Source organism: Haliaeetus albicilla, chromosome 16 (assembly GCF_947461875.1).
Source record: "Haliaeetus albicilla chromosome 16, bHalAlb1.1, whole genome shotgun sequence".
NCBI lineage: Eukaryota > Metazoa > Chordata > Aves > Accipitriformes > Accipitridae > Haliaeetus > Haliaeetus albicilla.
This window is the reverse complement of record NC_091498.1, coordinates 6,886,715-6,899,333: the sequence shown is the minus strand read 5'-3', so window position 1 is coordinate 6,899,333 and position 12,619 is coordinate 6,886,715. Positions and strand designations below refer to the sequence as shown.

The window sequence follows — 12,619 nt, the reverse complement described above, 5'->3', positions numbered from 1 at the left end:
CTGCACCCATCTCCTTGTCCAGACCTGCTGGATTTAAGCCTGCGAGCCCTCCAGGAGCAGAGACCCAAAGCCGGATGGCTGGGTGTTCTCTTGCCTCCAGCCAGCGGTCGCTCCCGGCTCTGGAGCCGCGTGTGCTAGGCTGTGGAGCAGGGCTCTGCAGGGGCATCTTGGGGGCTTTCCTCCCAGGGCCGGGCCATCTGTGCTCCCTGCAAGCCCAGCTGCTGCCCTGGCAGGGCCACCCCAGGGACGCCCCCAGAGGAGGTGGCTGCGAGGTCCCTGTGCTGCGGGTCCAGGCAACACCCAAGGGCCGCAGGACCGAAGGAAGGGGGAGGGCAGCAGCTCACCAGCCCTTTGCATTTGCAAACCGCCGGGATTTAACCCAGCCCCACCTGGCTCCGGAGGGGGAAGAAAAAAAATAATAAAATCTGCGATTAAAAAGACAAGCACTGACGATAACGAAAGGCGGGCGAGACCAGGAGCCGCGCCTGACGCCGGCTGCGGCGCGGGGGCCGCGCTGCCCCGCGCCCCCGGAAGCCGCCAAGGGCTCGGCGCGGCTCCGGCGTGCCCGGCCTCGCCTCCCCCCCGCCCGGCCGCGCCGCCCGCCGGGCCCCGCCGGGAGCGCGTCTCGCCTTGTTCCGGCGGCCGCGGCCCGCCCTGCCCGGCGCGCCCCCGACCCCACCCGCCGCCTCCTCCCCGCCCGCCCCCGGGGCGCGGAGCGCGGCTGTGCGGGAGAGACAATAGAGGGGCCGGGCGGGCTCCGCGCAAACCTGCGCGCCCCGGGGATGGATGGCGAGGTGTGCGCGGCCCCGGGGTCCCTGCACCGGGGGATGGGGCTGTAGCGGGCTCGGGGGGAGCGGGGCTTGGAGGGGGGGGGAAGGCGGAGAAGGGGGGCGATGCCCCTTTCTGAGCCCAGCCCGCCTCTGTGCTAACCTGGCAGGATGCGGGAGACGGCAGGGCTGCTGTGAAGAAAGTACCGGGGCTGGCCGGAGGCTGGAGAGCGGGACATGTTGCTGGTGCCCCCCTGATGCTCCCCGGGTGGCGGCTCTGCTGGCGAAGGGGAGGCTGGTGAGGAGCTGGAGGACGGCGACGCGAGGCCACGGTGGGGGAAATCCGAGGCTCCGGCTGGGAAACCATGGGGAGATGCAATGGGAGATGTACGCTGGTCGGATTCTGCTGCCTGCAGCTGGTAAGGCGAGGGGCCGTCCGCGCTCATCAGCATGCCGGGTTGTGCTTTGTGCGAAATGTTGGCTGTCACCGCTACCCACTCTGTCTCGGCAGTGACCTTGCTTGGGGATGCTTCGCTGCCACCCAAAAAAAAAAAAAAAAAGAAAAAGAAAAAATAATAATCCAGGAGGACCAAATGCCACCCTCGTCCCCTACCTCAGTCCAGCGCTGGCTGGAGTTGAGGCTGGGGAGATGGATGCCAACCAGTTCCCTGTGCTGTCAGCGCCTGGGGATGCATCTCCAGCAGGTGTGAGCTTTGTTCCCAACTGCAGTCTCTTCCCTCCGAGTTCGCTCCCACCGGTGGTCTCCCATCCTGGTGACTCCAAGGATGTTTCTTGGGGTGCTGGTCCCCTGAGTCGGGGCAAGAGGGAAACTTGGAGCCACTGCCAGCACTTTGTAAACTCTCCTGCTTTCGAGCGGGACCCATCTGCCCGCGGCTGGGGGACGCTGGGATGTTGCGGGCAGAGAGAAGGGAGAGGTTTAATTTTAATAGGATTGTCGGTCTTCGTAATAATTAGTTGCCACGCTTGCCACCGCCTCTGAATCAATCTTCATCAGGCTGCTGACAGAGGAGCAGGCGAAGGGAGCGCATGGGGTATTCGGGGGGTTTTCAGCTAAAACCAGTGCCGATGAGGTTGCAATTAATTATCCCAGCTGGGTGGTTCGTTAACGGAGAATCAGCATCTTCCAACTTGCCCCTACGGCCATGCCGGGGCTCATCGCGGCGAGGAAAATGAGGGGGGGATTGCCAAAATGTGTGGCGGTCAGCCCGTGATGTCCCCAGGGATCGGGGGGGTGATGGTGTGGATGGAGGCAGCGATGGAAACGGGCTCCGGATCTGCTCTGGAGATGATGGTGGCATCCTGCTGACAGGCACTTTCTTCCCGGCGTTGCTCTTGTTCATTCTCCATCCTTCGGAAGGCAGCGAGTGGGGAGGGGTCCCTACCTTTGGATAGAGTCCCTGAGGGGGACGCAAGAAGCTTCGAAGCCAGTCCTGGACCCCGGGGAGTGGAGCCACGGTGGGCTTATCCCCGGGCTGAAGTCCCACCGTTCCCAGCGGGAATGGCCTCTCGTGTCCCCAGCTGTGTGCCCGGTTCGGTCTGTAAAGTCTTGCTTTGCGTTTTGCTCACCTTCCCCCTTATTCAGAATAAATCCGACGGGTGTTTTTTGGGTGTGCAGGAGTTTCCTGGCCTTCGGTCACTTTTTTTTTACCACTCAGCTCCCAAACAGGTTTGTTGGCATTTATTCCCTGAGATATCCCACATCCAAGAGATTTTAATCTATTTATTTTAGGGGAAGAACTGAATTGGCGCGAGCTCCCGGGCTGGGAGAGCAGCTCCTGCTCACACCCGGAGAAACTTTGCGCTGCAGATTGAGGTCAGGCTTTCCTCTCCACCCCTCACCCTGTGTGTCCTGGTGCTGCTGGCATCCCCAAAGGCTTGGCTCCAAAATTGTCCCTTCCCGGTGGCCTTTCCACCCCAGGGTCACCCCATACTCCGGCTTATCCCCTTCCAGCCTGCAGGATGCTCTCCCAAGCTCCTTCCCAGCTCCAGAGGCAGCAGCGTGCATCCCACCAGCCGTGGGGAGATGTCCCCCACCCCCAGCACCCCATCCTGCAGCAGTGACACCCACACGGCCCCACGGGGAAAAGGTGCTGCTGGGTGCCCTGCCTGGGGTGGGGGGGTCCTGGGTGCCCACCCACAGCCCTGGCCTGAGCCAGCCCCAGGGCAGTGGAGGTGGCGGGTGCCATCAGGGTGTCCCCTTGGGTGATCGAGGCCAATATTCATCCCCGAGGTGGCATGGCTGGGGTGCGTGGACCGGGCAGTGCTGAGGTTTGGGAGGAGACGATGGGGAGCAGGGATGACGCCTGACCCCAGCTCTGCTCCTCTGCTCTGCTTCAACTGCTCTGTGCCACCCCCAATATGGGGATGGCACCGCGGGGAATGTGTTCCCCCCGTCCAGGTAGCCCTGATGCTCGTTCTGGGTCCTCTGTACTACGGGGGCGGGGTGATAGCCGTGCTCCCAGTGGCCCCAGCCGCTGGGGCTGGGGTTGGACTGGTGTGCGCTGGGACTGCCCGGGAAGCCGTGCCCCATTGCTGCAGGGTCAGCTTGTGCCAACAGCGAGGCTACCCAGCGAGCATGCTGGCTTCCTAAACCTCAACAGCTAGCCTGTGCCTCAGTTTCCCTTAAACAAAGCAGCGTGGGTGAGATGCAGCCTGCCCTGGGGTGATGGACCATCTCCGGCTGGTCCTTGCTGCCAGGCCACCTACCTGCAGGCACCTTCCTGTGGCTCCCCGGGTGCCGCTGTGACCCTGCGGGCACCTTCTCACATCCCCGTTGGTTTCCCCAATATTCGCAACCTGGTCCCTGGGGGATGAGTCCCCGGTCCCTTGTCCCCCCTGGACATGGAGGATGCTTGTGGTGGCTGCAGGGTGCCAGGGTGCTGCTGGCACCCACTGGGTACAAAGTCCACATGCAAGGTCCCCCATGCTGGGGTGGGATAAGGCAGATCTGGAGAGACAACTCGCCCTGCCCAGTGTGGGCAGAGCCCTGCCTGCTCCACCCCACGCAGCCCAGACCTCGGGGCAGTAGTTGCACCTGAACCAGTTTGGGAAACTGGTTTTTAGGCCATGGCATGGTGGGGAGCCCAGGCAGCCCCTTTGGAGCATCCAAATATCCCACATGCTGCTTCTCCACCGCTCGGCGAGGTGATGCTGCAAGCGCTGGGTGTCTCCATTCCCAGGGGACAAGCAGCACCTGCCAGATTTTGCTTCCATTTATGTTTTTTTCTCTGGAAAAACCCCAGGGATCCACTTGTTAGGTACCCACTGGCTCTGTCCCACCTTGAGAGGGGCTGCCGGGAGATATTTATGCTGATGAGGTGGGATGAAATCAAAATTCTCAGGTTTTTGCTGGTCCTCCCCATCATCTGGGAGACTGAATAACTGGCTGGGGGTTTGTGGTGGCTTAGTAAACCTTTCTTGGGGATGCCCATTGTTGTTGGGAGGACCTGTCTTTTCTTTATGCGAAGGCGAGAGCCACTGAGGTGGTTGGGTGGAAAATGAACCCGGAGGTGATGCTGCCCTGCTTGCTACTGCCAGCATGGGCACAGGGGTGTGAGAGCCACAAGCCGTGACTCTTGTTAACTCTGAAGCCTAGTGGCGTCAGCTGCAGTTTGGGACAGCTGCACTGCTGCGGGGGGGGGTGGGTGGTGGTGTACCCAACCTCAGAGGCAGTGATACGGGATATCGGGATGTGGACTGCTGGAAGCTGAGGTCTGGCTGGATCCGGCCAGCTGCTGTCACATGTCCCTTGGCCATCCTGTCCTGTATCCTGGGGCTCAGGCGCTGGCACAGGGCAGGCTTGCTTGAGCGGGCTCCTTCTCTATCCCGAAGTGGTGACTCCATTGCCTCACCCTGCAGCGTGGGGCTCATTGGGGGGTAGGATACAGGTCCAGCCCCAGAGCTGGGTGGGGAGGAGATGCTCAGCATTCCCACCTCTGCCTGGCAGAGCTCGGCATTGCTCTGAACCAGGGTTTCATTTCCTTCTTTGTTTCTCTCCTCCTTTAATTGGCTGGAAAAGCAAAGCTCGGTTGGTACCTCCCGCCCCACTGAGCCTGCCGGAGCCTGCCAGGCTGGCGTCGTGCAGTGCCATGCCATGCCATGCCATGCTGTACCACGCTGCGTCGGCACTGGCATCCTTCCTCCTGCAGCCTCCTGGGGTCGGGGTGCAGGGAGAGGGGCCATGGGTCCATCCCATCCCGCCTGCCTGAGCTGTGGGGTTCACACTGAGAGCCTCTGGGATGCAACCTCCCATCACTGAGCCTGGAGAAGGAGCTAATGGGCATGGCTTAATGAAGGATGGGCAAAGGGAGAGGATGGTCCTATCCCCTGCATCCCTCAACCACCCACCAGCCCTGTGTGACATCCCCTTCCCCAGCGGGACCACGCTGCACCCTCAGGGTGGCTCATGGCCCTGCTGTCCCCTGCCAGCCCCATCACCCCTCCTGCCCTCATTTGTCCATTTTTGGCCACCAACCCTCTGGCTCCGGCACCTGCAAGAGTCAGCCACCTCTGACATCTGCCAGCATCTTTTGTCCTCGCGTGGTTCCCATCGTGCCTGATCCCTGGCATGAGGACAGCGGGGCCAGAGCTGCCCCCGGCCACCTTCCCACCGCCAGGGAAGGGGGAAAGGAGCCCAGGCTGAACTCTGGATGGGGTTTTTCAATTACACAATTAAATGCACAATTAGGTATAATTACCAGTGCTCAGAAGGTGCGACTGTTCATAATAGGCATGTAATCTACTGCAGTCACTGTTTGTACTGCTCGGCTCCGCTCCCTAATGATTATGGAAAGCTTTCACATTTGCATGGTTGCCATGGAAATGGGGGGGCTGACGGAGACATCAGGAATGGCGAGCCCCTCATTTCCCCGCACCCCATCTCCGCGGGATGGGACACAATGGGTGCGGCGATGCCTCCGCGCCTAGGGATGCTGTGGGGTGGTGGGTGCTGGCGGGGAGAAATGGGGATGCTCAGGATGGGCAGCGTTGAGGATCCAGAGACAGCCCCAAGGTGGGGACTGCATCTGTTAGAGGCATGAAAAACCCCAATCCACCTTGTCACCTCCCCAGGTGACCACCCCAAGAGCCACAGGAGGGACCGTGGGTGCGGGTGGCCGTGGAGAAGCATGCCAGCCTGGTGAGACCTCCGCGTGGATGTGCATCCTCCAGCGCATCCGCATTATTCACAGGCAGAGCTTTGCTTGACAGGCCGCTATAAAGGTTTATTGGTGCGCGTTTGGGAAGGCAGAGTGCTACAGCTCGCAATTAAAACCGCGATTAAAGTGCAGTACGTCTAAATTTGCAGGACCAGCTAATGTGCACCCAAGAGTATTAACGAGACCGGTTGAAGAACTCTCTAAATCATTCATGCCAGTTTGTAACAGAGCTGGGAGCGATGGGGACTGGAAAATAAATGTCTCGGAGGGCTGGGTTGTAGAGAAAGTGAAGAGGATGAGCCAGAAAACAGCCTGGCCCAACACTGAAGCCGTGAGAGCATGGGAAGGAAAGGTTGATGCACGATGTGATCAGCAAAGCCTAAAAGCCAGTGGCCTAATTGATGTCTGGGAAAATGAATCTCGTCCAGCCAAACTTGATCTTGTTTCTTATTGAGCTCACAGGTTTGGCTGCTGAAAGGGACCGAGCTGCCATAATAGTGTTTAGATGCCGATAAGCAATTTGATTTAATCCCAGGTGGCTTTCTGTTAGGAAAAAAATTAGCGCTATAAAAAATCAATGCTGCTCGTTTCAGTAATAGAAAGAAAGAAGAGAAGGAATAAAATCATCACAGGAGAAAACCTGTGGACCAGTGGGAGGATGGTGAGCATCGCCTGGTGCAGGGTGAGTCAGAGACAGGCCCCCCGGTACTGCATCCCTGCCAGCCCGTGGGGCAGCTGGGTCTCCCATCCCAAAATATGTCACCAAGACATCGGGAGGGGATCGGGAAGAGAGACCTGAGGTTGGAAGATGCGGCAAAGCGGCCTCTTGAGAAGCTCAGTCTCTGTGGCTGCTCCAAGGGAAGATGGGGAGGTGGAAGAGATTCCCAGTACCAACAGTCCTTAATGCAGGAGAAATAAGGCAAAGAGAGTGGGTTGGGGGGAGAAAAGTGGCTTTTTAGCCCCGAAGGTGATTAACCGCAGCAAGAAATTACCTCTGGGTGTGACAGCTTTTCCCCGCTGCGTTTGGCCAGTGCTTGCCCCGGGCTTGATGCTGGCAGTTGACTCCATGCATCCGCGGGGGATGCAGGGGACTGCAGGGACGTCCCCACGCCGGTGACAAGTGGACATGCTTGGGAGGTGCTGAGTGTCCTGGGTTGTGTATCGGCAGTGAACCGGTTGGTTTTGCTGCGGGAACTCGCTGCTCGTGGATCGATGAACATCTCGGCCAAGCTCCTTGCGGCTTTATTTGTTTGCAGACTTGGAGCCCCGAGGGATGCTCTCCCCCAGCCCGACGGCTCCCACCACTCTGTCCCCCTGCAATGGAGCTGTTGGCTCCTCTCCCCCCGGTTTCTCTGGAGAGAAAGCACAGGGAGGACCTCGAGGGACTGAATAGCTGAGCAGGGAGAAGGATTCGGGGTTCAAACAGTTCAAAACTCATTGTGGAGAAATTAATTTCCTGATGGGAAACCCACATCCCTTTCTGGGACTTGGACCCGGCGCTAAGCCCGTGGTGCTGCCAGTGCTGCACTGATCCTGCTTCACCCACAAATGTCGATACAGTGCTGGTTACGGCTGTTGGGAGGATGCTGGCTGCAGGCACTGGGGTACTGGCATCCTCCCAGCCTTGCGCTGATGCTCTGGGGCTGGAAAAGGGCTTTGTAACCCGGCAGCCATTGCACATCACCCCAGGGAGTGGGGTCCTGCCAGCATCACCTCCTTCCATGGGGCTGGGGACCCCTTGGGATGCTGCAGCCATCGCTGGGTACTGAGGCTTGGGTATATACTTATGGAAAGGGGAGAAAATGGCCAGGAGCACACGGCAGGGATGAAAGACCCACAAAACCCTAACGTTCCCATCAAGTCCGGCCGCACGTCTTAACAGCTCCTCCAGCACCGGCCAGCGAGATGCAGGTTATTATGTATTGATCGCTGCGGCACCTGGCCAAGCCGAGCTGTAGGCAGGCAGCTTCAGACCCCTCTCATCCTGGCGGTCCAGGCTGTATCCCCATCCCTCATCCTCCTGGGATGCCCTGGGATGTCCTTGTCCCCTTTGCAGCATGGAGCTGGGAGCAGTTTTTGGCTGGAAGTGATGGAGCATTGGGGGTTGAGTGGGGAGAAGATACTCTGCCTGAATCCCAGGGGGATGCTCAGAAGGGCAGAGCAGCTCAGGGTGGGCCCCTTGGTATCTTTTCTTTCTTCCCCTCATTTGAAAGCAGCTCTTTATTTCAATTTTCAAAATATGTACGTAACGGCCTGGAAAACTGGAAAGGCAAAGTTGGCAGAGAGCAGCCCCCGTCATATTTAAACAGGACATTAAACCCCGAGTGGTTTATTAATAAGATTAATAACAGCTCCCATGTGCTTGGCTGGGAAATTTCACCCGTCTTTGGTTTTCACTCTGCGGCAGAAGGAGATTTGGGGGAGAAAAAACCAATTGCCCAAGTGCTGCTTTGCCTGCACCCACATGGGAGCGGCAGGGCAGGATGCGGCCATGCCGCAGCCATCCCTCCCACCCCGCCCCAACAGGGTTCCTACGCTGGCACATTTGGCCTTATTTTCCAGTGATTTTTACAGCCAGTTGCCCCTGCACTGGGGCGGGAGGTACCGTGGGGACCCACGTTGGGGTGATGTTTCCCCCTTCCCCATCAGGGATCGGCTGCTGGGAGCCTGCAGGCAGCTGGGGGGCTCGGCATGGGTTTTGGGGGGCTTGGCACATCCTGGTGATGCTGGGGGGTTTAGGAAGCAGGAGCTTCAAGGGAGGGATACAGGATGTCACAGGGTGGGTTTCGAGGGGTATGTTTGGGCTGCTCTGATGCCCAAAAGCATATACAAGTATATAGGGGGGCTGTAGGGTGGACCCCATTGGAGGGGGGACCCTACGCAGAAGTGCTGGGGGCAGTTTCTGCCCCTGTCACTCCTGTCCCCGCGTCGTCCCACGTGGCTTCCATCGCTTCGTGGCTTGAGGCAACACAGGAATCAAGAAAATCCTCCCGACAGTGTTTTGTGAGCCCTGGAGGGGAATGCGGGGTGGGCTGGGGAAGAGGGGTGTCCCGCCAGCCCCTCGGGGACCTGAGTAGGTCCCCCAGGAGCACCCATGGCAGCTTGGTCCTGTGTTGGCTGGGGGCCACCTGCTGCCACCCCTCCAGGGGACTGTGGCTGCATAAGGGGGTGCAGGATCAGGCCCGGACCCCTCCCTAGTCAAACATCTCACCGCTGTAGTCCTCAGACAGGGATCGAGGCGTGGGAGCACAGAGCTTTCCAAGGGCTATTCCCCCCCTAAAATCCTTCCCACCACCCTCAGCCCTCCCTTTGTGGTCAGGGATTGGCTGCTGGGAGCCCTCAGGGAACTGGGGGGCTTGGCACGGGTGTTGGGGGGCTTGACACATCCTGGTGATGCCGGGGAGGTCTTAGGAAGCAGGAGCTTCGAGGGAGGGATGCAGGAGGGCATGGGCTGGGTTTGGAGGGGTACATCCCACAGCTGCTCAGTTGCCCAAAAGCATGCGAGAAAACATAAGTATCTGGGGGGGTGCGGTGAATCCGGCTGCATCCCCCTGGGGCCGGCGGGACCCCTGAGCTGAGCTGGGGGCTGTTTGCAGCCCATGACAGGGACAGTTTGGGAATCACCCAAACAGGGGACTTCCCACGCAGCCCTTCATCACACGTGCACGTGGAAGTTGGTCACCGCACATGAGTGGTGCCGTGTCCTGGCTCTGAGCCGGCAACGGGGACCTGTCCCCTTGGGGGGGACACTGGGGGAGGCGGCACTGCAGCGTGGTGCTGGTGCAGCCCCTGGCACTGAGCATCCCATGGGCACCCCGTGGGGCTGGCGGTGACAATAGCACTGCAAAGCCACCGGCGCAGGCTCCCGGCCTGGCTGTGTCCCAGCACACTCGTCATCCTCACTGCCCAGACTGGGACATCTCAGCAGAGGACATGGCCACCGTGCCTGGCCCGTGGCTGCAGCTGCACTGTCACACACAGGGGACACAACCAGAGGCAGGGCAGGGAGCAAACTGAGGGCTGGCCTGCTGCCTGGCTCTCAGGCTAATTACCTTGATTAGGGTTAATTAGCACTCTGGGTGACTCTGGTCTCTTCCGATAACTGGATCGATAGTGCAGCCCTTTCCCACCACAGGTGCGCAGGGCAGAGCCTGTGTCCTGGGGACACCGGGAGCGTGGCACCAGGGAGCCGGAGAGGAGCCGGTGCAGAGCGGCTCTGCTTCCCTTCGTCTCATGATGGGGAAGGAAAATGTAAAGACCTTTGGTGGAAGGCATTTGGGAAGCCAAAGGGCTGAGGGTGGTGTGGCTCTGCCTCGGAGACTGTCCTGGTGTGAGGCTCGGGGGTTGCAGGGAGCTGTGGGCATGTCACTGGAGTGGTGCATCTCTGCCTGGCACTTTGTCCCCTGGGCACGCTCGTGCCATCCCGCAGGGACACCCAGGTACAAAGTCCCAACTAGGAAATGTCCCAGGGAAGAGGACGGTGCTCGGTGTGAGAGTGGAGGATGCTCCAGCTGGAGTGGAGGATGCTTGAGGTGAGCATGGAGGATACTTGGGGTGGGAGCAGAGGATGCTCCGGGTGAGCATGGAGAATGCTCGGAGTGGGAGTGGAGGATGCTCAGGCAGCGCAGCGAGGGATGCTGAGGCTAACAGGACCCCACGGGAAAACCTGTCGGCTCTTTACTTCTGTGCAGTAATGGCTCAGATTAATGGTGGTCCTCAGCTATTGCCTGGAAACGTCAAGCTGAGAGTCCTTGTCCCATCCCCCTCGGGGCTCTCTCCCCCTCCCCCCCATCTTCCCACTCCACGGAATGACCAGGAGCTGCGGGAGGCCTGGCAGTGTGGCTGTGCCAGCCGTGGCCGTGGGGTTCAGCCGGGGTCCCCGCTGCCTTGAACCACGTCCCCCAGCCCTGGGAAGGGACCTGGCACCCACCCTGTGGCTTTGCACAAACCCTTTGCAGGCTCCAATTTGTATTTTCTCTTTTTTTTCCCCCCTGTTTTAGCTCAGGAACCAGCCCCGTCCCCCTTACCCACACTGGGGCCACGGCGTCCCCATCTGTGCCTCCAGGACCCTCCCTGCTCCTGTCCTCTCCTGTCCCCTCCTCTGCTGCCAATTCCAGCCCATCACCGGCCGGTTGCCAATTCCCTTCGGCAGCTGCCGGGACTCTCAGGTGAAACTGTCCTTTCCTGGCCCCTTTTTGTAGCATCTGGTGTAGTTTTTCCTCAGCTCGGGGAGTGGGGGGACACAGCAGGAGTCCTGTGATGGGCACCGGGGTGGCACAGGGTTGGTATTGTGTCCCCGCGGCAGTGTTGGGGACTGCTGGCACAGGGGCTGGTGGGGTGGTCAGAGTGCAGCGAGGTTTAGGGGGGTCTGGGGTTGTCTTGTTTGCTCCCCAGGGCTGGAGATGGTACTGGGAGCTTGCTGGAGGGTAGCACGAGTGGTGGCATCCCCCTGGCATGGCAGCACGGCCGTTGGGAGCCCTGTGGCTATGGGTACCACAGGCAGGCTTTGGTGGAGACATTGTGGGGACGATGCTGTGGGGTGGGGAGCTCGCATGGAGCTCGCAGGGAGTGGGGCCAGTCCCCAAGGGCTGGGTGTCCCCGTGCCCAGCCTGGCCATGCCTCCATCCCCTCCGGCTCCCGGCTCTGCCACTGCAGCACTGGTCATGGTCATGTCCCCTCACCCTTTGCTCCTGGGGGACACTCAGGATATCACCCCCCTTTCCACTGGGAGGGACACGGAGCAGAGCACAGAGGGACAGGGAAGCACGAGCAGGATCAGTGCTGAGACCTGTTTTATTCCCTCTTGGGAATTCACATCATATCTCTGACTCGGTGGCTCCGAACAAGGATTTCATTTGGCAGCAGCAGGCTGGTATTGTTATGAACTGCTCGATAAACACCAATTGATTATTAAAGTCTTTATTTATGTATTTTTTAATCTTTCCCCTCCCTGAAGCTCAACAGTTGTGTGGGTAACAGCGAGCAGAGGCTGGTGTGAGCTGGGGCAGGTCCCCACAGTCCCTTCCAGTGTGGCGGGGAGCACATCCCTGTCCCATACCTGGGGCCACCAACCTTCCTCGGGCTGCATCTCACCAGATTTTAAGGCAGCCCCTCCCAAGGCTGCTGCCTATTAAGCCTAGCCTGGATTTGGCCCTGGGCTGCAGGGCTGAGCTCAGAACCGGTGATGGGCAGAGTGCTGGCAGTGCCTGCGCTTGGTGCTGAGGACGGCTGGTCTGGGAAGCGCAGGCGAGCGATGCTGCAGTACCTTTGGGGTGTCTACCTGGGGCTCCGGTGGGTGTCGGGGGCCATATTTAGGGACACCCTCACCCATTTTGGGCCAGTTTATGTCCCACTGGGGGCAGGTCCTCCCCATCACCCCATGAGCACTCCCACTCCACCGTCCAGGAGATGGGTGCTGCCCCCAACTTTAGCACCCACAGGGTGCTCCTGCCCCAAATCATTCCCCCTTTTGGGTGCACCCGCAGGAGAGATGAGGATTTCCATCTCAAAATTTGGAGGGAACACCCAGCCCAGCAGCACCCATGGCCTGGACCCAGGACTGATGCTCCCACCACCTCCTGGGGTCCCCACATGTGTGCCCCCGTAGGAAATGGGGCTCCAGGGCTTTCCCTCTGTCCCCCTGCTCCATCTTCTCCTCTGCCGTGGGGGATGCTG

General features: G+C 59.9%; 1 protein-coding gene across 3 annotated transcripts in view; it reads left to right on the top strand.

The window, feature by feature from the left end:
* The first annotated feature begins 1,076 nt into the window (after positions 1-1,076).
* The window catches only part of NKAIN1 (sodium/potassium transporting ATPase interacting 1), a 39,626-nt gene continuing 28,083 nt past the window's right edge, over positions 1,077-12,619 (top strand). For 2 of the 3 annotated variants that reach the window (XR_011328065.1, XM_069803380.1), the window contains exon 1: positions 1,077-1,186. Coding sequence is in view for 1 of the 3 variants with exons in the window: in XM_069803380.1 (XP_069659481.1) it covers positions 1,133-1,186 (54 nt within the window). In the remaining 2 variants the exon portion in view is untranslated. Of the gene's footprint in view, positions 1,187-2,517; positions 2,602-12,619 lie in introns of all 3 variants that reach the window. The other variant, XM_069803381.1, reaches the window with a different exon arrangement.